The sequence below is a fragment of the Elephas maximus genome, chromosome 1 (genome assembly GCF_024166365.1).
Source record: "Elephas maximus indicus isolate mEleMax1 chromosome 1, mEleMax1 primary haplotype, whole genome shotgun sequence".
NCBI classification, from domain to species: Eukaryota; Metazoa; Chordata; class Mammalia; order Proboscidea; family Elephantidae; genus Elephas; species Elephas maximus.
The window spans coordinates 185,693,996-185,719,587 of record NC_064819.1 but is presented as its reverse complement, the minus strand read 5'-3'; the positions used below and the strand labels follow the sequence as shown (position 1 = coordinate 185,719,587).

Here is a 25,592-nt window from a genome sequence, read left to right as displayed (position 1 = left end):
CAAAGACTCCAGACAGCATCCCTATCTGCCACTGACGCTTTAAGCACTATTGAATGTGTCAGATCATATGGCCCAAGCAGAACTTTGCTGAAGATCATTCAAGAGTGGCTGCAGCAGTATATCGACAAGGAACTGCCAGAAATTCAGGCCAGATTCAGAAGAGGATGTGGAACCAAGGGTTATCATGACTGATGTCAGATGGATCCTGGCTGAAGTCAGAGAATACCAGAAGGATGCTTACCTATGTTTTATGGACTCTGCAGAGGCATTCGACTTTATGGATCATAACAAATTATGGATAACATTGCAAAGAATGGGAATTTCAGAACACTTAATTGTGCTCATGAGGAACCTGTACATAGATTAAGAGGCAGTCGTTCAGACAGAACAAGGGCATAGTGTGTGGTTTCAAGTCAGGAAAGGTGTGCATGAAGGGTTGTATCCTTTCACCAAACCTATTCAATCTGTATGCTGAGCAAATAACCCGAGAAGCTGTACTATAAGAAGAATACAGCATCAGGATTGGAGGAAGACTCATTAACAACCTGCATTATGCAGATGATACAACCTTGCTTGCTGAAAGTGAAGAGGACTTGAAGCACTTACTAATGAAGATCAAAGACTACAGCCTTCAGTATGGATTACACCTCAACATAGAAAACAAAAACCTTTACAACTGGACCGATAAGCAACATCATGATAAATGGAGAAAAGATTGAAGTTGTCTAGGATTTCATTTTACTTGGATCCACAATCAGCACCCATGGAAGCAGCAGTCAAGAAGTCAAAAGACGCATTGCATTGGGCAAATGTGCTGTAAAGGACCTCTTTAAAGTTTGAAAAGCAAAGATGTCACCTTGAAGACTAAGGTGCACCTTCCCCAAGCCATGGTATTTTCAATCACATCATATGCATGTGAAAGCTGGACAATGAATAAGGAACACCAAAGAAGAATTGACTCCTTTGAATTGTGGCGTTGGTGAAGAATATTGAATATGCCACGAACTGGCAAAAGAAGGAACAAATCTGTCTTGGAAGAAGTACAGCCAGAATGCTCCTTAGAAGCAAGGATGGCGAGACTGCGTCTTGCATACTTTGGACACGTTGTCAGGAGGGTTCAGTCCCTGGAGAAGGACATCATGCTTGGTAAAGTAGAGGGTCAGCAAAGAAAGAGGAAGACCCTCAACAAGATGGATTGACACAGTGGCAGCAACATTGGGCTCAGGCATAACAATGGTTGTAAGGATGGCACAGCACCGGGCAGTGTTTTGTTCTGTGGTGCATAGGCTTGCTATGAGTTGAAACCAACTAGACAGTACTTAACAACAACAGCATCATGCAAATGTTTACCAATAAGTCCACAACCGTTTGTACTTCTTATTTACTAGGTCCAGTCAACATGATGTCATCAGTGTGATAGACCAATGTCACATCTTGTGGAAAGGAGAGGCGCCCAAGGTCCCTGCAGACTAAATTGTAGCATAGGGCTGGAGAGTTGATATACTTCTCAGGTAGGACAGTAAAGGTATATTGCTGGCCTTGCCAGCTGATGGCAAACTGCTTCTGGTGGTCCTTCAAAACACATATGGAGAAAAAGGCATCAGCCGGATCAGTAGCTATATACCAGATACTGAGAGATGTACTAATTTGTTCAAGCAATGAAACCATATCTGTAACAGCAGCAACAATTGGAGTTACCACTTTGTTAGTTTTCAATAATCCACTGTCCTTCTCCAAGATCCGTCTGTTTTTTGCACAGGTCAAATAGACGAGTTGAATGGGAATGTGGTGGGAATCAGCAACCCTGAGTCCTTCAAGTCCTTGGTGGTGGTGGTAATCTCTGCAGTCCCTTCAGGAATGTGATATTGCTTTTGGTTTACTATTTTCCTAGGTAGTGATAGTTCTTATGGCTTCCACTTAGCCCTTCCTGTCATAATAGACCTTACTCCACATGTCAGGGTTCCAGTGTGGGGGTTCTGCCAGTTGCTGAGTATGTATATGCCAATTATGCATTCTGGAACTGGGGAAATCACTATAGGATGGGTTTGGGGGCCCACTGTGAGACAGACTTGAGCTAAGACTCCATTAATAACCTCACCCCAATATTCCCGCACTGTGACTGGTGGACCACAGTGACATTTTGGGTCTTCTGGAATTAGTGTCACTTCAGAACCAGTGTCTAGTAATCCCCAAAAAGGCCGAGTATTTCTTTTTCCCTGGTGAATAACCGCTCTTGTAAAAGGCAGTAGATCCTTTCGGGAAGGCTGGGAGAAAGATTAACAGTATAAATTTTTGGAAGTGCAGTGGAGTCCTTCCTCAAATGCACCTGGCCTCCCCTTCATTCAAGTGGTTGTGGGTCTGTTAACTGGCTCAAGCCTGGAATTGATTGCAGGGGCTGCGACTCTTTATTCTGGTGATTCAAGTTGGATTCCCATTCACTTGCCACAGAATTCTTCCGCTTGTACAGATCAAGTAAATATTTAGTAGATTTCCCATCTTTTTCCCTATCAGGAACACCATGACTAAGTAGCCAATGCCAAAGTCCGTATGAATCAGACTATTCTGGTTACTGCCTTGACTCCACTGTCCATTATGGTCACCATGCCTACCTTGCCTTTCTCAGTTGAGTGGTGCCACTTGGCCCCTATCACCATGGGGTCCAATCAGCCCCATTGTAGTTGGATGTCTTAATTCAGTTAGAACAGTTCCCACTGTCAAATCTGACTTACATAAAATAGCAATCACAGCAGTCTTCAAGGATGTTGGGACTCCCTTCAAAAATTTCTTTCTCACTGTTGTGGTAAAAGGTATGCCCTCTGGATACTCCATATGTGGGTCTGCAGGTCTAACCTGATAAGTCCTAAGCCTTTGGATACCTTCTTCTACAGTATACCAAGGCAGGTCTGGTACTTCAATTTGATTTAGTTTGGGCTACTGCATAATCCATGCTTCAGTGAACCAACCAAATAAACTCTTAGATCGTTTCGTAGTTTCTTGAGCTGAAACATTGAATGAAGAATCTGTGTTTAGTGGACCCATAGCAATGAACTGAGACTGATCCAACATTGTTCCTTACATCATTATCCTACACCCTTAATAGCTATTCTCACACATATTCCCCAAGTTTCTGTTTGTACTTATTATAAAAGTCAAGCAGTTCTTTTAGAATGTAGCATACCTTCTCCAGGGTCATACTTTGTATTTTACCTTTTGGGGCTTGTTGGAACTTAAGTCTAGTTATAGGTCTAGAAGCAAAAATGGATGGTATGGGTGTATTCTAAGTACATTCAATGATCTCTTGTAAGGCATCTGCCTCAGACTATGCTCCAGGCAATGACTTAGTTGCCTCCCCATGGGATGACTCAGACAAAGGCTCTTCAGACACAGCTGGATTAATGTCATTAGATGGGGATAGACGGGATAATGGCTTTACTGTGGAGGGTGACTTAGAAGACAGAGATGGAGTATTCTCTTCAGTTGGGTGTGAGAGGCCTGGTTCTATTCACAGCAGTGATTCAGTGGAATTTAGGGGCTTAGTGTCCCCAGCTTCCTGATTATCTGCCCATATGCCCCCATCCCAAGTTTGAGGATTCCATTTCTTCCCAATCAGTGCTCTCCCATTAACTTCACACACCATTTGAGGTTAGGAATTCAATTGGCGTTGTAATTCAGCTACTCTTCCAATAAGACTCTTTGTTTGGTTTTGGGCAATATCAGTTGTCACTACAAGAAAATGGCTTTCAGGGAACAAGTGACAGTTTTGATGTTGTTTATGTAGCACTTGAGCTGTGACTGTGAATCCCTGAGATCATCTCTTTCTTCACCACTTTGTCCACCGAAAGTAGAACCAACCAGCTTCCTTACATTTCTCATTATGATAAAATTGTAAAAAAGTATCAAGTATGCAATCACCCAGAGCCTCTCCTCTCACCAATACTCGATCTGTCGGTGGTGATATTTTGCTTATTTCTATTGCCACTTCATGCTGTGGATTAGCAGTGCCCTCTTTGCTACTGGAAGCAGAATCATTCCCATGTTTAAGACTAACCAGACTTTTGTTTCTCTAGAACCACTCTCAGTACCAAATGTCTTAGGCTGGGTTCTCTAGAGAAGCAAAACCAGTGAAGTGTGTGTGTATACAAACATATATATACATATGTCGGAATTGACTCGACGGCAGTGGGTGTATTTACTTAGAGAGAACAAAAAATAAAACCCACTGCCATCGAGTTGATTCTGACTCATAGCGACCCCACAGGACAGGGTAGAACTGCCCTGTAGAGTTTTCAAGGAGTGCCTGGTAGATTTGAACTGCAAACCTCTTGGTTAACAGCCATAGCACTTAACCACTTGACTTAGAGAGACAGAGGGATATATATCAAGGAAATGACTCATGTGGTTGTAGAGGCTGGTAAGTCCAAAGTCCATGGGTGAGGCGTCAGGCTGGTGGCTTCTCCTGACTTCTGTAGCTTCAGCAGGTCAGATGGCAGGCCACTGACTCACAGGCTACAGAGGCTGAGGAATCCCAAGATCAGCAGGTAAGCTGCTAGCTCAAGTCCCAGGAACTGGAGGTGAGATGATGACTAGCCAGACGTAGGATTCAGAGCAAGAGCCTAGCTGGAACATCCATTTATATACTGGAGGCAGGCCACACCCCCAAGGAAGCTCCCTTTCCGCTTATTGGCTGCTCATAATAGATCTTATCATGGAGTTGATTACATCATTACATACCTGCCAGAATACATCATAACTGCCAAACCACTGAGAATCATGGCCCAGCTGAGTATGAGACACAACCTTAACCATTGCAATATGTATCTTCATATATTTGAAAACAGTTATATGCCAGGCATCATGCTAAGAGCTTTACATATATTATTTCCAATCTGAAAAAAATTAATGACAGTACTCATAATAAAATTGTGAGGGGGAGAGGGCCTTTAAAGAATAATAAGGAGAAATCAAAAACTAAACCAAACCCGTTAGAGTCAAGTGGATTCCGACTCATACTGACTCTGTAGGAGAAATGTGGGGGAGACAGATAGCTTGATGTTTCTCAAAATTGTTTACAGAGTAACTTTTGGAATAAGCTAGGGTATATGTTGCAGACTACAAAAACTTTGTGCTACTCAGAGTCATTTTTATTTAAAAAATAAAAAAGCTATTCTTTAAGGGAAATAAATGGCTAGAGCAGAATAGGCCTCTACATAACTGAGCATTTAACATATAACAGAGCTGTCAGTTCCGTTACAAGGAAATAGCTAATTCGTTTATTCAGTGCCTATTAGTTTAGTGTCTAGCATATATCAGTCACTTCTTAAGTCCCAGGGACATAGTAGTGAACAAAGTATTGCCCTCATTGAGCTTATATTCTCATGGGGGAGACAGATAACAAAGCAAGCAAGAAAAATAATAGTATGTTGTCAGGAATTTGCAGGCATAGGATTGCAGTTGGGCTAGATGATCTTTATAAAATATCATCCACCTCTGATGGTGAGATTCTTAACAGCTTCACTTGACACTAAGTGTTGAACAGAATTTGGATGAATGGAAATAATGATTTTAAGGTAAAGCCACTCCAGAATGAGGGCATAACATTTATTATAGGTTAGACAATAAGAAGAAAACACACCATGATTTTGTTAGATTCTAAGAAAACTTTGAAAGAAGGCTATATTATATATCTATGGTGCAGTTCTACTCTGTGCTATAGGGTCGCTATGAGTCGGAATCGACTTGACGGCAGTGGTTTTTTTTTTTTTAATATTATATATGATTTAATATTATATTTAATTTTATATATAGGTATTCGACAACATAAATAAAATCTCACTGTATCCCACCTGTATTGTGGTAGTGTGGTTTTTAAAAAAATCCCTTACTATCATTCCTTTAAGATCGGTAATACTTTTTATCTGTTACATCAAATTATTAGAATACTGAAAGTTCTTATTTCAGCTATTATCTCAACACATTTAAATAGGAGACTGTCAGAAAAGACTATTCTTTATAATGTGACTTCAATTTATGTTTTGCAGGCAGAAGCAACAAATAACCCACCTACATGAGAAGATAAGAGATAATGAATTACGGGCACAACATGCCATGTTAGGACATTATGTAAATTGTGAGGATTCTTACGTGGCTAGTTTGCAGGTAAGACTACAGATGATTTTGTAATTATTGTTCTAAGAAGAAAGCATGTTCTGATAATTGTAAGATTAGGAAATTTTTAATTAAGTTTTTGAATTAATAATTCATTCACATGGTTCATATTTATGTGTATAGTAAGAAGTGTCTGACTATTGTGTTACATCTGTCCAGTTCACACCAGACAACTTCTGTTGTTAGTTTCTATTGTATCCTTCTAGAGTTTATGCATATCACAAGCATGTATTTTATCCTCCTTCACAAAAAGTATCAGAATATATACATTATCCTGTACCTTAGCTTTTTCCTTTTTATTATATCAAATAGAGTGATTATTTCCATATCATCCCATGGATAGCATCCCTTTCATTTGCTTTTACAGCCGCATTGCATTCCATTGTATAGAGACAGAACACCTTATTTAACCTGCCCTCTACTCGTCAAAACCTGGATTATTTGCAGTTTGGGGCTGTTATAAATAATGCTCTGAAGAATAACCTTTTATAAGTTGTTTTGCTCATATGCAAATATTTTCCTAAGTTAAATTCACAGAAGTGAAATTTCTAGGTATTGTATGAGTTTGCAGTTTTTATTCATATTGTCAAATATTGTCCAGGAGAACTTGTTCCAACTTCTAGCTCCTGCCAGCCTTGTATAAGACTTCCTCCTCTCCTCTTCCCACTTCCAGCCATACTATCAATAGCCAGAGTATGCTATCAGACTTTGGAATTTTTATCCTTTTGATAGTTTTACGTATGTGTGGAGGGTGAGGAGTTATCTCCATGTAATTTTAGTATGTATTTCTCTTAAGAGTGATGTTGAACTTCTTTTTATAAATTTAAGACTCATTCATATTTCTTCTTCTGTGAATTATCTTTTCATAGCCTTTCCTATTTTTTTCTGTTAGGTTTTATTGTTTTTGCTTACTGATACTTCTTCCTAGTTACATTATTCTATCCATTTCTTTTCCCTTTAACAGTTTTTTTCAACCACCAAATCCCTTTGATTCTATTGAGTATTTTGTAAATGAGTCCATTCAACAAAACAGAAATTAAATATACACAGTGTTAAATGCTGGGGCCACAAAAATGAAGAACAACTCCTGTCTTCGTGAATCTCAGAACTTACTGAGGGAGACTAATGGGAAAACAAATTTATCTATTCCTTTGAAAATTATTTGTGTTCACCCTGGGTAAGGTAGTGTCTAGGCCCTAAACATAAATGTGAATGAGGTTGATTTTGCCCTCAAAGGAGTGTACAGTCTAATGGGAACACAGACACAGGGTCTGTGAGGCCTTGTAACAGAATTTATATGGCTGGAAGGGCTGGTTTCCCCAGTTATTACTCTTCGTTTTAAAAGTTTTCCTTAAAATTTGTTCTGTATGCTTTTCTATATGAACTTTACATTTGGCTTGTTTATTTTCAAAAAAATAAAATAACTATTGCCATTTTTATTGAGAATAAAGAAAGACTGGTAACTTCATTATAGAATATACTTACATTTGTGAAAAAAAAGCTTTTTGTCCTCCTCATTAAGGTCTTTATTTCTATAATTAAAAAAAAAATCATTCTATGTAGAATATTTTCCTTTGTTATATCTTCAGATGTGTTGCTTATAAATACTAAAAGTATTGATATCTGTGTTTTAAAAATAAGGAAATATTGTGAGACCAAATAACTATCAAACTTACCTGAGAGGTATTGGACATAGAGATTCCATCTTGTCTTTTTATACTTTAGTTAGTAATACATCAAAGTACTTCGTTACTATATGGTCTCATTTATGAATTTCTATCACATGATTACAAAGCCATACAAAATACAAAAATTAATAGTGTACAGTTATTTGAATCTGGTATTTCTATGCTATACAGGTAGTATAATTTGCTCTGACGATAGTTTTAGAACCGTTCAATTTCCTCTTGTGACTTCGTCATTCTAAATAAAATTTTTACTTCAGTTATGCAATCATTGTTATATTACCAAAAGCATACAAAACAATGTGTAACTGAAGCAGACATTCTTTGACATAACAACAAACCAGTAGAGGGCTCTCCAAGTCAGTCTGCAAGGACAGGTGAAAGTATCTGATAGACTATGGAAAAGGGGGCTACTAAAAATATTAGAAGGATTTTAAATTATGTGGGGAATTGAAATAATGTTGAGAAATTTGATTTAAAAAGATAAAGGCTGTTCATAAAAGGGAATACAAGGAAAATCGTAAGTACTACCTGGATATGATAAATGTAAAAAGATGAACTTTTATAATTAGAGAAAAATAGCTGATACATGGCAAGGGTTAGAAGAAACATGAAATATGATAATAAAATTTTTCTTTAACAAAGAAGTTTTTACCTAGGATCTATGAACAGCTTTTATTTTTTATGCACAGCATTTTGTATATGTGCATTTTTGTGATCCATATCTTGTTCACTGTAATTCCGTAGGTCAAAGAAAATTATACTTTTAGAACTCTGTTTATTCTAGATCAAATAAAACTAATTTGTGAAATAAAAATAGCATTTTAAAAATGAATTTATAGATGAAAAATATATTCTTGAGAAGTAACTTCCACTTGCCTGTTAAAAACTTTGACCACTATTAAAATTACGATTACCTGAGAAGTGAACATCTCTTGGTCTCATAGGCAGAAAATAAGAAGCAGACATTTATCCTAAAATTTAAAACGTCCTATATTGTTTAGGAATAGCAGAACCAAAGAATGGATTGTACTTTTAATGTTATGTTCCAAAATTCCAACCTGTGGTTAACAGACCTTCATGAAAAAACAAAATGTGAAGGACCCTTTTTTCCTGTCATTAACAAGATGAAAGGGAGTTTTCTTCTTTCCGTATACACGTGCGCATTGGAAAGCCCAAGTAAATAACGTTTACTCTTACATACAGTTCATTCTTATCACTTAAACTTCATTGATGTATCATTTCTTATTTTCTTTCCATGTTATGTATTTTCTATTAATGTCATTTTACCTATTTTTCCTCCAGCTATTTTTTCTACTATGAAATCCCTTTGATTCTAATGAGTATTGTATAAATAACTTCCACATTTTCAAATGAACCTGTTCAACAAAACAATTATTATAGATCTACTGTGCTAAATGTAAGGACCACAAAAGTGAAGAGCAGTTCTTGTCTTCATGGATCTCTCAGAACATCCAGAGGGAGACCATATAGGAAAATGCATTTACCCATTCCTCCAAAGATAATTTGTGTTCACTATGGTTAAGACATTGTTTAGGCACTAGGAATATAAACATGAATGAGGTTGTTTTTGTCTTTAAGGAACATACAGTCTAATGGGCAACACTGACAAACAACACAAAATTGCAGTATGTTGGGAGTGCCTGTATATGAAATGCCAAAGGAACCCCTACTGAGAACATATAAACCAGGCTTCCAGAGGTCAGATTAGGCATCCTACAGTAAGGAAAATCTAATCTGGGAACCTGATGAACTAAAAAAAATTAAGCCAGGTGAAAGGTGTGGAGGAATAGGTGTTTCAGGCATAATGGATAGTCTGTCAAGAGAGGAGGTAATGCATTTGTTGTTGTTGTTGTTAGGAGCCATTGAGTCGGTTCCTACTCATAGCAACCTTGTGTAACAACAGAATGAAACACTGCCCAGTCCTGGACGACCATCCTCACAGTCATTGTTATGCTTGAGCCTATTGTTGCCACAACCATATCAATCCATCTTTTTGAGGGTCTTCCTATATTTCGCTGACTGTCTGCTTTACCCAGCATGATGTCCTTCTGCAGAGACTGGTCCTTCCTGATAACATCTCCAGTGTATGTGAGATGAAGTCTTGCCATCCTTGCTTCTAATGAGCATTCTGGCCGCATTTCTTCCAAGACAGATTTGTTCGTTCTTCTGGGGGGAGTCCACGGTATATTCAGTATTCTTCTCCCAACACCATGATTCAAAGGTATCAATTCTTCTTCAGTCTTCCTTATTCATTGTCCAACTTTCTCATGCATATGAGTCGATTGAAAACACCATGGCTTAAGCGGGGCGCACCTTATTCCTTTAAGTGACATCTTTGCTTTTTAGCACTTTAAGGAGGTCTTTTGCAGTACATTTGCCCAGTGCAATACGTTGTTTGATTTCTTGACTGCTGCTTCCATGGTCATTGATTGTGGATCCATGTAAAATGAAATCCTTGACAACTTCAGTCTTTTCTCCACTTACCATGATGTTGCTTATTGGTCCAGTTGTGAGGATTTTTGTTTTCATTATGTTGAGTTGTAATCCATACTGAAGGCTGTAGTCTTTGTTCTTCATCAGTAAACTGGTTCTTCAAGTCTTCTTCACTTTCAGCAAGCAAGATTGTGTCATCTGCATATTGCAGGTTGTTAATGAGTCTTCCTCCAGTCCTGATGCCGTGTTCTTCTTCATGCAGTCCAGCTTCTCAGATTATTTGCTCAGCATACAGATTGAATAAGTGTCGTGAAAGGGTACAACTCTGATGCACACCTTTCCTAATTTTAAACCACTTAGTATCCCCTTGTTCTGTTCAAACAACTGCCTCTTGGTCTATATACAGGTTCCTCATGAGCACAATTCAGTGTTCTGGAATTCCCATTCTTTGCAGTGTTACCTATGATTTGCTATAATCCACACAGGCGAATGCCTTTGCAAAACTATGCATTTGGGAAACTACAAATTGTTCTGTATGGATGAAGTGTAAAATGAGAGAAGGGTTAGTGGTAAGAGAGATGGTTGAGAAGGAGGTAAACAGTGGACAAGCAGTATCAAGGTTTGAGAAGCAAGGGTGTATTTGTCCAGGTTTGCTTAGGACAGTCCCGGTTCATGCCTGTTGTGGTAGTGTAATTATTAACACCACGTATGTGTGTGTTTATATATATATGTGTGTGTATATAAATGTTTAAATGACTTGAAAGGCAAAGGAGAGTGCAGTGTGGGAGATGTAGTAGGTCTACTGTGGTAGCATAAAGGAAGGGTACCTAATCTAGTAAAATGGCAAGGGGCTAAAGAGATAAGTAGCAGCCATATGCTAAAAGAAATTATGAGTCATGTGGAAAGAAAAAAAAACCTGGAACCTTTAGGGTTAGGCAGAAGGGAGGCAGTGAAAGATAATTAAGCATAGGAGCAGTGTGATTTAAGATTATTAATTTTTTAAAATTTTATTTTGTTTTTGTTGTTGAGAATATACACAATGGAACATACATTAATGCAACAATTTCCATATACACAATTCAGTGACATTGATTACATTCTTCAAGTTGTACAACTGTTCTCACCCTCCTTTTTCAAATTGCTCCTCCCCCGTGAACATAAACTCATCTCCCCCTAAGTTTCCTATCTAATCTTTTGAGTTACTGTTGTCAATTTGATGCCATATAGATAGATCTTACAAGAGTTCAGTGCACAAAGCAGACTTTCTATGCTAATTAAGCTAAACTGTTGTTTGGTTTTGGAAGCTCTAATGGCACAGTGATTAAGAGATTGGCTGCTAACCAAACGCTCAGCAGTTCAAATTCACCAGCCACTCCTTGGAAACCCTGTAAGGGGCAATTCTACTGTGTCCTGTAGGGTTGCTATGAATCAGAATCAACTCAATGGCAATGGGTATTGTTTGGTTTTAAGAAGACTTCGGGGATATTTTAGGTTTAAGTTTTAAAGGTTATGTCAGAGTTTGTTTTTTATTTTTTGGTATGGGGCAGGGGGAGGAGAAGGGGGGGTTACTGCTTATGGAGCACTGAGTTTTGGTTTACGGGAATGGGAAGATCTCATTGAGTAAGGGTAGGGGTTGCACACCCAATTAATGTAATTGCTGTCAATGAGTTGTATACCTGTAAGAAGTCGAATTGGCAAATGTGTGATATATACAACAACAACAACAACAAAGAACAGCTTCTGAAGCTGCTTGTGTACATCCAGAACTTCATGGGATTTGGTTCCTCGGTTTGGAAGTTTAGGGTCATGGTTTCATGGGACATCCCAATTAATTGGCCTAATATCACGTTTAGTGCTTCTGTCCTAACCCCTAGTTCATTGCGTAGTTCCTGGAGTCTTAAAAGCTTGCAAGCGACCACCCAAGGTATAACAATTGGTGTCTATTCGACTGGAGCAATAGAGGAATAAGGAGAGTCAAGAATAGGAGGAGACAAAGGAATGTATGGCTAATTGTCGCCATGAACAACTGCCTCCTTTGCCATGAAAGCAGAAGATTGAATTTTAGACGATTACGTCAATGGCACAGTAAAGACTGAACTAAAGATAGACTGCATTGGAGGCGGGAAAGTCAGGAGGTTTTGTCAATTGTCCAGAAGTTAAATGAGCGCCTCAGTGAAAACAGCAGTGGTCAGTGTGAGAGGAAGAGCATTTATTAAACATCTCTATTGTCACGCATGGTAAAGTGGGCTAGACTTGGTGACTTAAGGGGAGTGACAAGAATGATTGCCTAGTTTCACCTGGGGACAGCTGATTGGTTTATAGTGTCATTGACCAGAATAGAGACTACTATATCAGGAACAGGTTTGGAGAGAAGAAAAATAATGAGTTTAGCTTATGCATTGTACGTTTGGGGCTGAGATGAAGAATGAGGCTGATATTCAGGGGAATAGGCCTTGGACCATTGATAAGAGATTTAGGAGTCTTCGGTCTTTGTGGGTAATTGTTGTAGCTTTAAACATAATGAGGTATTCCAGGGAGAGTGTGTGCAGTGAAAAGAAAATGGAATCTAGGACTAAAGGTAGGGAACGGCATTATTTGAAAAGGTAGTAGAAAAGCACAACTCGTGAAAGAACATTAGGAGAATTGTCATAGCAATGAAGAGAAGAAAGACTCCCTCCAGAGAGAGAAAATGGTTTTTTGTCACTCAGAGAAGATGTCAGTTTGAGGACTAAGGTGCACCTGACCCAATCCATGGTATTTCCACTCACCTCATATGCATGTGAAAGCTGGACATCGGATAAGCACGTCTGATGAAAAATTGACACCTTTGAATTATGGTGTTGGCAAAGAATGGACTGCCAAAAGAATGAACAAATCTGTCTGGCAAGAAGTACAGCCAAAATGCTGTTTAGAAGCAAAGATGGTGAGACTTCGTCTCAAGTACTTTGGACATGTTATCAGGAGGGACTAGTCCCTGGAGAAAGACATCATGCTTGGTGAAGCAGAGGGTCATTGAAAAAGAAGAAGACCCTCAGCAAGGTGAATTAACACAGTGACTGCAGCAGTGGGCTCAAACACAGCAACAGTTGTGAGGATAGTGCAGGACTGGTTTCATTCTGTTGTACATAGGGTTGCTATGAGTCGGAAACAACTTGATGACATCTAACAACAACAAACAGGATAGCTAAAGGCAGAGAAGATCCTAATGAAAGTAGAAAAACATTCTTCAAACTTTTCCCTCTGTCTGCTTAATTTCATCTGTAGCTTCAACTACAGTTTGTCTTACTACAAAACATTTCTTAGTGTATATTTGCTCATACTCGATTGGTAAATAGGAGAATGACGTCAGTATAGTTTTGAAGTCTCATTGGTTCATATGTGTTTTTTTGTTTTTTACAGACAAGGGGAGTTAGAATAGTGGAATTAAAATTATCATCTTTGGCCAACAAAGAAAAAGGCCTTGTCTTCCCTACTGCATTGGCAGCAAGAAGCCCTTTTAGCTGCATTTAAAGAAAATTATAAAAGCATGCCTGCATTTGGGGTGCTCTTACTTAAGAAGTACACTCCTTGCTTTACTGGCTCTTAGTGCATGGCCGGTTGTCCTGCCCTTTGATCACCTGAAGGGCAGTCCCTCTGGCCCATAGTTCTACTTCCTTCTGTCATCTCAATAACCACCAGACCTGCTTTAATTAAAATGACACTAGCATTTTGACTGTGTACTGTATTTTTACACAAATAACACATGCCTTCTGCATTTGTTTGCCATCCACCCCCGTGAGGTATTTTCATAAGCGCCACTGTGCTGTTTTGTTTTTTTTTGCACGTGGGTGTAAAAAATTAGCACAGCGTACTAATGGAAGTACCTTGTAGAAGGCTCATGTTATTTGCATAAAAATGCGCTGTGTTTTAATATCAGCTGTGACTGCCTTTTCAAAAGGTCCACATTATCTCTCCACTTACTGTTTTCATTAGTGCTCTGGTTATAAAGTTACATAGATTTTGAGTGGACTGTCCATTTTGTCCATACTCCTATTTTTCCCATGTTGTTAGGTGCTGATGAGTTGATTGCCACTCGTGGTGACCCCATGTGACAGAGTAGAACTGCCTCATAGGGTTCTCTAGGTTGTAATCCGTGGTCGTGCAACGGTTAAGCACTCAGCTACCAACCAAAAGATTAGCAGTTCAAACCCACCCAGTGGTTCCAAGGGAGAAAAGACCTGACGATCTGCTTCGGTAAAGATTCCAAACCAAAAAACCAAAACCTGTTGCAGTCAAGTCCACTCTGCCCTGGTAGCGTAGTGGTTTAAGTGCTATGGCTGCTAACCAGAAGGTCTGCCGTTCCAATCCACAAGGTGCTCCTTGGAAACTCTATGGGGCAGTTCTACTCTGTCCTATAGGGTCACTATGAGTCTGTAGAGATTACAGCCTAGGAAACCCAATGGTACAGCTCTACTTTGTCACATGGGGTCTCTAGGAGTTGAAAATCCACTCGGTGGTACCTTACAGCAATCTTTAGAAGAGCATGCCTCCAAGTCTTTTTCCTGTGGAGCCACTGGGTAGGTTCAAACCGCCAACTTTTTGGTTAGCAGCTGAGTGCTTAACTCTTGTGCCACCAGTGGTCCTTATTTTTCCCATAAGCTGGATTAATTTCAGTGTATGATTTTTGCAGAGATTTTTCAGGAATGTATATATTGCATTGTAGTGGAAACAACTTGCATTAACTTTTACAGTTCCCTAACCCAGCCGTTCTCCTGAGTTCCAGATCCATCACTCTAACTGCCTGGTGTTCATTTCTACTTGTATGCTTAACTGGCATCTCAATATCAATAGGCTGTAATTGTAATTAAGTGCTGTAAGCCCCTAGGTTATGAACCTCTGACTTACAGAAGACTCGTACTTGCCCTTTAATATTATATAAATTTGTTCTCACTTTGAAACCATTGAACCAACCCCTACTGGCAATCGCGATCACCTTCACTTGGTGCTTGTGCAGCCTTTGAATCATTGAAAAGGCTTTGAGCTTTTTCTTGCGCTTAAGACCAAAAAACCCATTGCTGTTGAGTCAATTCTAACTCATAGCAACCCTATATAGGACAGAGTAGAACTGCCCCATAGGGCTTCCAAGGAGCGATTGGTGAACTCCAGCTATACTAACCTTTTGGCTAGCAGCCATAAATCGCCAGAGCCCTTAAGAGCCTTATGTACCTGTTCTGATTTATGTACAGAGACACACTTAGGAACGGATCTCATTTGTAACCCGGGGACTGTGGGTGTATCTCCTTAAATTTTTTCTTTCTCCTATGTGACCTCTTCTCAGAATATTATCATCTTCCCTGGTACTGAAACTCCAAATCTCAAACCCTGGTTATCTTTAATATTTCCTGTCCATTCACATCTTTAAAAAAAAAAAAAGAAATTAAATCCTTTCAGTTCTGCTCTCAGAGTTCTGTTCTCTATGTTCTTATTCAGCTCATTCCTTTTCAACTAGACTGTTAGAATAGTTTCTTAGGTTGTCTCCATAGCCATTCTCAATATGCTCTAGTTCTTCATGTCCACTGCTTCTAGTTATGTCACTTTTGTTCTAGCACTCTCTTGTCATCCCTTTCTCACATTTTCTGTCTTTCCTTTCATCTTCCTCCTTTCATCAAATAACAGTTGCTGTTTATTAAGCTCCTGCTATGGAATGGAACCATACATACTTTATCTCCATTTTTCACAACAAACACAGCAAGATAGGCTTTATTATTTCTGTTTTATAGGCAAGAAAACTGAGGCTTAGGGATGGTAAGTAATTTTATTTAATCATGATCATATAGCTAATAAGCAGGAGAGCTGGCATTTAAGCCAGGTTCGTCTGTCTGTTGCTAAAGCGTGAACTCTCTGCACTGTACCTCGTTTTCAAATTCTTTCCATGTGTTCAGGCATATTTTTTGAGTTTCATCTGCTTTTTTTTTTTCCCTCCCCTTCCAATAGCCACAATACAAGAATACTTCACTCCAGGCTCCGTTTTCAGAACAGTCAGTATCCAGTTCCCAGCAGGAGGAACTTGAGCAAAAGCTTGCATCTGCTGAGAAAGAGGTTTTACAGCTCAATGAATTTCTCAAACAAAGAATAACCCAATCTAGTGAAGAGAAGAGGAAACTGGAAGAAAAGGTAGGTATTTTAATGAAGTTGTATGAGGTCAGCAGCATCCCCTTGACAAATAATTTTTCACCTACTCTGTGACAGGTGCCACCAGGTTTTACATTTTTATTGAAACGATTAGTTTTGCAGCAACTTGAAGTACCTGTGCTGTCAACACAAATCCAAGGATTTTCTCGAGGGACAAAAATACCCCTGTAGATATAATATTGTATAATATTCTATAAAATATAATATTATACAATATTATATTGTATAATTTTCTATAAGATAGAGTATTATACAATATTATATTGTATCTTTCTAACTAATAATGAGATGCTTTTAAGTCATTTGCTTACAACTGACTTTTTGTGGTTGATGCAGCACTGGTAACTTTTTTTTTTCCTTCTGGGGCCCATCATGCCCTGTTTCTTTGTCATGTTGAGCATGAAAGATTAGTAAATGAAATGAAGCTGGTCTTTGGTGAGCACAAGACTTCAAGTTCTTTAAGCCAAAACCCCAGATTCATGGTAAGTAGCTAAAAGCCAAATACATATACATACACACACGCACACAGGTGTGCTAGATATATACACACACACACACACACACACACACACACACACACACACAGTGAAAACTGAAAGAGCCGGAACTTTTTTCTGGAACTGTCAAACGCAGAAAACTTCAAATGCAAGTTTTCTCTGTTTGACAGGGTGCAGTCTTAACACTTTTCTATCATTCATGTAGTGGAAAATATTGAGTTTTCCTTCTCTGACAACTTGACATGTTTCCGCCTTCCACAGGTGGGATACATACTAACCCTAATTTACTGGAGAATGAAGGAGGCACTGATCCTTGAGCTGCTGAGTGGTAGAACTGGTTTTAGACTTCTCGATATACACAGCTTACTATTTTAGTAACTGAACCTTCTATTCAAATGAACTTAGAACAAATCACCATGATTTTTGCAGTAGGTTTTTGAGTTATTGATAGAGACTCAATTGATACCACCTTTGTGAGTGTGTACATGTATGTGTGTATTAAATTTTTATCTTCTAAAACTGACAAAAATTTTACGCGTTCTACCTTTTTCAACTGTGTGATATCTTTATCTTGGCTGATGTGAGAGTACTTTAAATACAACTTTCTTGGTTTAGTTCTGTGTTTCTCGTGCTTTATACGGCACCATAACCCAGAGGGAGCTCAGGAGTGTTCAGTGGTGTCATACGGATGTTGGAGGAAATAAAACATTCCCTCAACCTGAGACTTCTTAATTAAGAAGTTGTGGTGAAAAATTATCAGCAGATAATTTTTTTTTAAATAATATGTTTATATTTTACTGAATTTTTTTTTAACTTTTGGTGTCCAGTGGTTATACCTTTTACCTATTTGGCTTCTCCTGCTTGGATGTCTCAAAGGTATTTCAAGCTTTTCATATCTAAAATACCATTCTTAAGCTACCTTCTGACTGCCCTGCATGTCTCAAACAAAAGAAGACAAACTTTCCTTCAGTGTTCTTTGCTATATATTCATTTACTCATGTTAGAAACTTAACTAAGTCTAAGAAAGCTTGACTCTCAAATATATATAGAATCTGTCCAACACCACCAGCTTGGACAACTTGGCTCATATCTTACCAATGCTTTCGTAATAGCCTCTTAATTGGTGTCTGAATCTATTCTTGCCCTGCCTGCCTTACTCCCACCCCCATCCCTTCTCCTGTTATAGTTGTTTTTGTTGTAATTTTATATATTTTACTTGCTTTAAAAAATTGAAAGTAATTTATATAGTAAATGTACAGATCTTGGGTGTTCAATTTGATCAGTGTTGCCAGTAACTACCACTCAAAATAAGACACAAAACATTTCCATCGTCCCAGGAAGTTCCCATGAGCCTCTTCCCAATCTCCAGCTCTTCCTGAAATACTTCCTGATATTTTTCTGTCTTTTTGCATATATATATATATATGTATGTATTTCTTTGTAACCTCTGTGAAGGCAGGGGCTGTATCTGAATGTGTCACCATAGCATATGCAGCACTAGCCGTGGTGCCTGGCATACTGTTAAATAAACTAATGAATGAATTCTTTTAAGTAATTTTTGACAAAAGGGAGGAAAGGAGAACAAGTTAGCCCCAAATAAAGGACTTGGGATTTAACAAGTAAAGAGGAATAGATCAAAGATGTCACAGTGGGTGCACGATAGAATAAGCTCCTAAGAGAAATAGGGAAAGGCTGATAACAGACATCAAGGTCAAAGTTACTGTATTGGTTTCTTAAGGCTGCCATAACAAAGCACTACAAACTGGGTGGCTTTTATAAGAACAGAAATTTACTCTTTCACAGTTTTCTGGAGGCTGAGATTCCAAGATCAGGATATCTACCATGTTGATTTCTTCCAAGGCTTTGAGGAAGAAACCTTTTTCTGTATCTCTCTCCTAGTTTCTGATAGCTCCAGGTATCCTTTGGCTTGCAGCTGCAGCATCATGTGGCATCTGCTTTTAGTTTTCTGTCTCTGTGTATTTTCTTTTTTATAAGGACACCAGTCATATAGGATTAGGACCCACCCTACTCCAATATCACCTCAGGATAACATCTTCAAAGACCTTCTTTCCAAACAAGGTCACATTCACAAGTACAGGGGTTAAGACTTCAGCATATCTTTCTGGAAGACACATTTCAACCCATAACAGTTACTCTTGGAAAAGAATAGCAGTATCCTCTCTGTGAACGAGACAGTTAAGAAAGGAAATGTCTATACCAGAGAAACTTGAGAAGGGGTTAATGCAGAGGGTAGGGTTTGTATCAGAGGGCATAGAGATGACTTGAGTTCTTAAAGGGAGTGCAGAGACTAAAAGCCGGCTCATTGATGATGACTCAACTAAACAGGAGTACAGGCACACATGAGATTGGATAGCATTGTTTCCTTCCGTACTGCCCTCTGTAATCCTGATCAAGACTGATTCTATGGCAGAAAAAACATTTAATGTCATTGTAATAACAATAGAGCTGTTAGTCCCCTTGTTGAGCTCTTTTTTATATGAGTCAGTGTGTTAATGTGCATTAAACACTTTTTCTCTATTATCCTACTTTTCAGAGAAACCCCATGAAATCTATATTATACCCCCATTTTAAAAATGAGGTAACTGAATCTGAGAGAAGTTGAATAACTTGTCTGAATTCATATAGCTAATAATTGTCGGGAGTAAGCTGGGAGTAAAATTCAAGACAGTTTAATTCTACAGCTCATTCTTTGGTTCTAATAATAATGATTTATATAAAATTTAGTGGAAAAATTTCTCACTAAATAATTTTATTGCAATAATTGCATTTAAAATGAAGAAAAAAATGTAAACTTTTCTAAAACATGGTCTTCCTGTTTCCTTCCAGGAACGATCTCAGTATTGCATAATACCTCCTGAAAAGAAAACCTTAACCTTTTATAAATACAATAGGGAAGATTTCTTAGTGGTACCTCATTTACTTGTAGGTAATTACTGGAGTTTAGACTTCAGTAACCTCTGTTAATCTGAAATAACAGAAAACTTGGAAGTTAAAAAAACAAAAATAAATAGCTTCTCATCAGTGAACAGCGCTGAAAAAAACGTAAAGCACAGTGATAATGTGATCAACAAATAACAGAGATGGTGTCCAATATGAGAGTGCTGGCAGAGATTTGGGATAAGGGGAGCAAGCTTGACATAACAGCAAAGAAGACAGTTGGTCCACCAAAAGAAAAAGGAAAAGTAGGACACCTTTGTGTTTTAGAGACATGATGCCTAACCTATTCCATAGCTGCTTTTTTGTGGACATCATTGTGTTACATTTCAGACACTTAAACGTATCTAAATTAGGGAGCATTTTTTTTTTAGTAAAAATCGGCTGATTATTTCTGTTCACTTCTGTAACTTTCAGGGTCATTTGCCTTATAAGGCCAGAGCAGGCTTGGATGATGGGAAATCCAGGAACAGCTGGTTGCTAGAGAGCTTCTGGGAACCTGGTAATGAGTTGTAATGTGTCGATTACTACTCACAGCAACCCTATATGACAGAGCACAGCTGCCCTGTAGGGTTTCCTGGGCTGTAATCTTTACGGAAGCAGATCGCCAGGCTCGGCTACTAACCAAAAGGTCAGCAGTTAGAACCTACCAGCTGCTCTGCGGGAGAGGAGACCTGGTGATGAGAGGTCTGGAAGAATTGAAAGAATGTTGGCTTTCAGTCAGACAATCTAGGTTTAAATCTCAACTCTATCTCTATGGCTTTTAGTTAAGTCACTAAAGATCTCTGGGCCTCGTGTTTTAAAAGGGAATTAATTGTATTAAATAGTCTTTCAGATTACTACCAGTCAGTAAATTTATACATTCCAATCCATCACAGGTCAAATTGTCACACGAGTATACTTGCCTTTATTCCTAAGAAAGCCCCATTAATAGGATTTTCCTTTTACTAATGTTGCCCCGACCCAGGATAATAAACAGATCCTAAGAAGCCCAGGTGGTACAGTGGTTGAACATTCAGCTGCTATTTCAAAGGTCGGTGGTTCCTGGAATCAGACTGCCCACATCTGGTGGTTTCTAACCACTAAACCCTTTGGTTAGCAGCTGAGCACTTAACCACTGCCACTAGGGTTTCTCTCCATAAAGATTACAGAATCCCTGTCCAGTAGTTCTACTTTGTCCTATGGAGTTGGAGGAGTTGGAATAGACTCGACAGCAATGGGTTTGGTTTTTTTTTGTTTACTTGTTGTTAGGTGCCGTCGAGTCGGTTCCGACTCATAGCTACCCTATGCACGACAGAACGAAACACTGCCTGGTCCTGCGCCATCCTTACAATTGTTGTTATGCTTGAGCTCATTGTTGCAGCCACTGTGTCAATCTACCTCGTCGAAGGTCTTCCTCTTTTCCGCTGACTCTGTACTCTGCCAAGCATGATGTCCTTCTCCAGGGACTGATCCTTCCTGACAACATGTCCAAAGTATGTAAGACGCGGTCTTGCCATCCTTGCCTCTAAGGAGCATTCTGGCCACACTTCTTCCGTTCTTTTGGCGGTCCATGGTATAGTCAATATTCTTCGGCAACACCACAATTCAAAGGCGTCATCTCTTCTTTGGTCTTCCTTATTCATTGTCCAGCTTTCACATGCATATGATGCGATTGAAAATACCATGGCTTGGGTCAGGCTCACCTTAGTCTTCAGAGTGACATCTTTGCTCTTCAACACTTTGAAGAGGTCCTTTGCAACAGATGTGCCCAGTGCAATGCGTCTTTTGATTTCTTGACTGCTGCTTCCATGCCTGTTGATTGTGGATCCAAGTAAAATGAAATCCTTGACAACTTCAGTCTTTTCTCCATTTATCATGATGTTGCTCATTGGTCCAGTTGTGAGGATTTTTGTTTTCTTTATGTTGAGGTGTGATCCATACTGAAGGCTGTGGTCTTTGATCTTCATTAGTAAGTGCTTCAAGTGCTCTTCACTTTCAGCAAGCAAGGTTGGTTTACTTATGTACACATACTGTTTTTAATTGATCTTAAGTAGTAAAGAGCTTTGAATATGAAATATGAAATTTAAACATGTCATATTTTAGGTGGTAGAGTAAGAAAATTAGTAAATAAAAATCTGAAATTCAGCCGATAGAAATTGGGATTTACTGGGATCGTGTTCTATAGTAGGTATTAAATTAGCATATCTCATCAATCCTAAGACAACATCAGTGGTAAGACACACCTTTATTTTATGTACGTCTTAGAAAGAAAATATGCTGCAAATTTAGTTATGACACAATGCTTTAACAGTAGTCTTGCTTGAGGCCTGGATTGGTCTCACTAGCCCCTCATCTGGTCCTAGGGAATTTGTTAAGTTCTGGCTTTAGTTTCATTGCTTACTACATCACAAGCAATCCTTTTGCATATCTGTTATCCTTTTGCATATCTGTTAGTAACAAAAACAAATCAGCTTTAATTACTTGCAGGTGTTGTCCTTTTTCTGTTTGAATAAAGCGTTTACATAGAGCTTTGCAAGACAATAAGGAATTGGAGTCAGTCCTCCAGAGATGAATACATACTTGCTTCACTGATTAAAAAAAAAAACAAAAAACTATACCCTGAGGCTCTCTTTCTGTGTCTTTCTGGGTATCCAGTAACTTCTGTTTCAGTGACTAAATTATAATGTAGCGTTTTTGAAGACATTTTAAACTTCATTTAAACTCAGCACTTAATTTCAACACGTTCAGTATGTTATTGAAATGACAAAGGTATGACCAGCCTTGACCAGTTTGCACAGGTGTAAGTAATAACAACTACCTCGTGACTGCCACCCAGCTGACAGCAATTTATAAGATCCTATCAGTCGTAAAAGCAAGCAAGCAAGCAAGCAAACAAGAAAAACCTCCAAAAGTTCTTGATTTGAGAGGTAGGAGACTTTGAAGAAGTACGAATCATAGAGGTGATGAAAAAAGGTAAATCCTAGTTAAGTTTACGGTCATCTTAACTACAACCTAGAACTATTGGTGAATTCATTGAATGATGCTTAGTGTCAAAATGTTGATTTTGTTATTTATTTATTTTTAATGACTCAAAGCCATTAAAGAGCCTAATCTTTTTCTATAGCTTAAAACCAGAGATAGATACATCAGTAGCCTGAAAAAGAAATGTCAGAAAGAATCTGAACAAAACAAAGAAAAGCAGAGAAGAATTGAGACCTTGGAAAAGTATCTGGCTGATCTACCAACTCTAGATGACGTGCAGAGTCAGAGTCTACAGGTAACATGAAATAAAGTGCTCCTCTTTTAATGACATGAAAACCTGTGATATGTAAGTTGACTCTTTAGAAATTTAGGAATTTTTATAATTTAAATTTTTAATTATATATCTGGCTAATTATAAGTAAATCTTGGTGTTTAATTGCTGTTTTTAGGACTTTAATCAGAAACTTTGTTCATCTCAACATGAATAGATCTTTCTTATTGGCAATTGATATGTGCTCATCTTCCCAGTGAACCTATGTGGTAACTCTTATTTAAGATTCTACCTTAAAGGTAGTTTCTAGACCAGTGTGATAACCGCCGACCCCACCCCTACAGCCCCACAGCCCCCCACCCCCACAAGCCTTTCCCAGTATTCTGTGGGCTCCGCCAAGGCTCAACAAGGTCTTTTGTTGACTGTCTTTCTAGATACTTGATTTTCTTCATTCTTCTTAATCTTTCCATAATTTTTTTTCTTATACCTTGATCTTTGACCTCTATTTACTCCTCTGACTCCTCTTCTGATCATTTTCCTTTCTTAATAAAACCTCTTCCAAAGTCTTTCTACCAACTCTGGTGAGGCCTGCCCTTTTAACCTTATTTATAAATCTGTTAAACCTCCTCTTCAGTTTCTTGCCAAATTCTTTCTACCCCAGAGTTTTTTCACCTCACTACTATTCACCTTTGGTACCTGATAATTTTTTTGTTGTGGGAGTCCATCCTGTGTATTGTAAGATGTTTAGCAGCATTCCTGGCCTCTTCCTGCCAGATGCCAAAAGTACTGCTCTTCCCTCCCTCCCTGCACAACAGAAAATGTCTACAGACATTGCCAAATATCCCTTAGAGGGCAAATCACTCCTAATTGAGAATCATTGGTCTAACACATGGAATGTCATTATTCTACAGACTGTAGATGTACATAGCATTCTCTATTTTATATTAATTTAAAAGTTGAAAAAGGGTTCAAGTCAGGAAAGAACTAAAGAAGGATCACAGGAGTTACAGCAGCAGGAACAGAGACCAGTATAGATTAAAAAACATGAGATCATTTACTTTTCTGTCTTCTAGAAATTCTTGACTTCATTCTGTTTGTCTTCATAATTCCATTCTCCCAGCTCCCTTCCATACAAGGAGATTGAGTGTTAATAAGTGTTGAAGATGAAATGAACATATTATGATTTTAGCCATTATCTATTAATTTTTGAGAACAAAGAAAGGATTTCTAATAAAAACACATTTAAATGCATTCCATATATTATGAACTTAAAAAAATTTCTCTTTAGCTTCAGGTTCTAGAAGAGAAAAACAAGAATTTGCAAGAGACTTTGATAGATATGGAGAAAAATCTCGACGAAATTAAAAAACAGTGTCAAGAGAAAGAGACACAGCTCATTTACCAGAAAAAGAAAGAAAAGGAGCTGGTAACCACAGTGCAGAGGTAAGAAAACCTGCAGTTATCCTTATACATGATTTTATAAATATTAGTACTTTCCATAAAGCATTTCATACAAAATAGTTTTTAACGATGGCTCTATTATTCTTAAAGTTGTAGTAAGAACCGGAAGTGTAATTTCATTGAAACAGGAAGTCTCAATTGTGAATAGACATCTGCATGCAGCATGTTGACATCGTGCCAGAGGTTTTAGATGAAAATAGTAAAAGTATTCCAATTGAAAACTGGAAGTATTAGCACAAATCCTTTATCTTTTGGCTTTGTCAAAACATAAGTAAAAAATTTAAAGAACAAAAAAGGGGCAGCAAACCTAAAAGTGCTCAAACTGCACTTCTTAATGAAATATATTACAAAGAAATAATTGATTCACCGATTGCACCTTACATGAGTAGCAGATACAACCTTTTTGCCATGTGCCTTCATATTTTCTCACTTATCCTGCTTTATGGGACTCTTCTCTTTTAAATTAATAGTTAGAATTACAGTTAATATTATTTATCAATGTCTTCAGCTAGTGTATTTAAACTTGGAAATCGAAACTGGATTCCTGAAAAGCCTAAAGAACTATGTTACGTGCATGGGCACACATACTCCCTTTTTTATAAAACTGAAACCAACTAATAGATTATTAACCATCAATAGATAAAACTATCCTGAAGAATGAGATAACAAAACAAAAAGCTAAATGTAAGAAATATACTGTTCGTGCTTATATATCAATTATATGACTCACTGTATTCTCAGCTTTTAATCAAAATCCATCTGATAATTCCATGTTGATATTGCTTTACTGCTACTTTCAGAGTCTTAAATGTGCCTGATCTACTTTTTTTCCTTGGATTTCAATGCAGAAAATCTCTGCTTTCTGGGACCATTTAGTCTTCAGTGTTCCTAATCTCAGTTTTAAATTTAAAAAAACTATACTTTTGACTCTGCCATCATTTTTCTCCTTTATTGCTCTTTACTCGC

General features: G+C 38.1%; 1 protein-coding gene across 1 annotated transcript in view; it reads left to right on the top strand.

The window, feature by feature from the left end:
• Positions 1-25,592, top strand: part of CEP85L (centrosomal protein 85 like) — a 139,006-nt gene that overhangs the window by 88,260 nt on the left and 25,154 nt on the right. The window contains exons 5-8 of the mRNA XM_049899818.1: positions 6,039-6,156; positions 16,281-16,460; positions 23,037-23,189; positions 24,454-24,608. Of these exons, the coding sequence (XP_049755775.1) occupies positions 6,039-6,156; positions 16,281-16,460; positions 23,037-23,189; positions 24,454-24,608 (606 nt within the window). The remainder of the gene's footprint in view (positions 1-6,038; positions 6,157-16,280; positions 16,461-23,036; positions 23,190-24,453; positions 24,609-25,592) is intronic.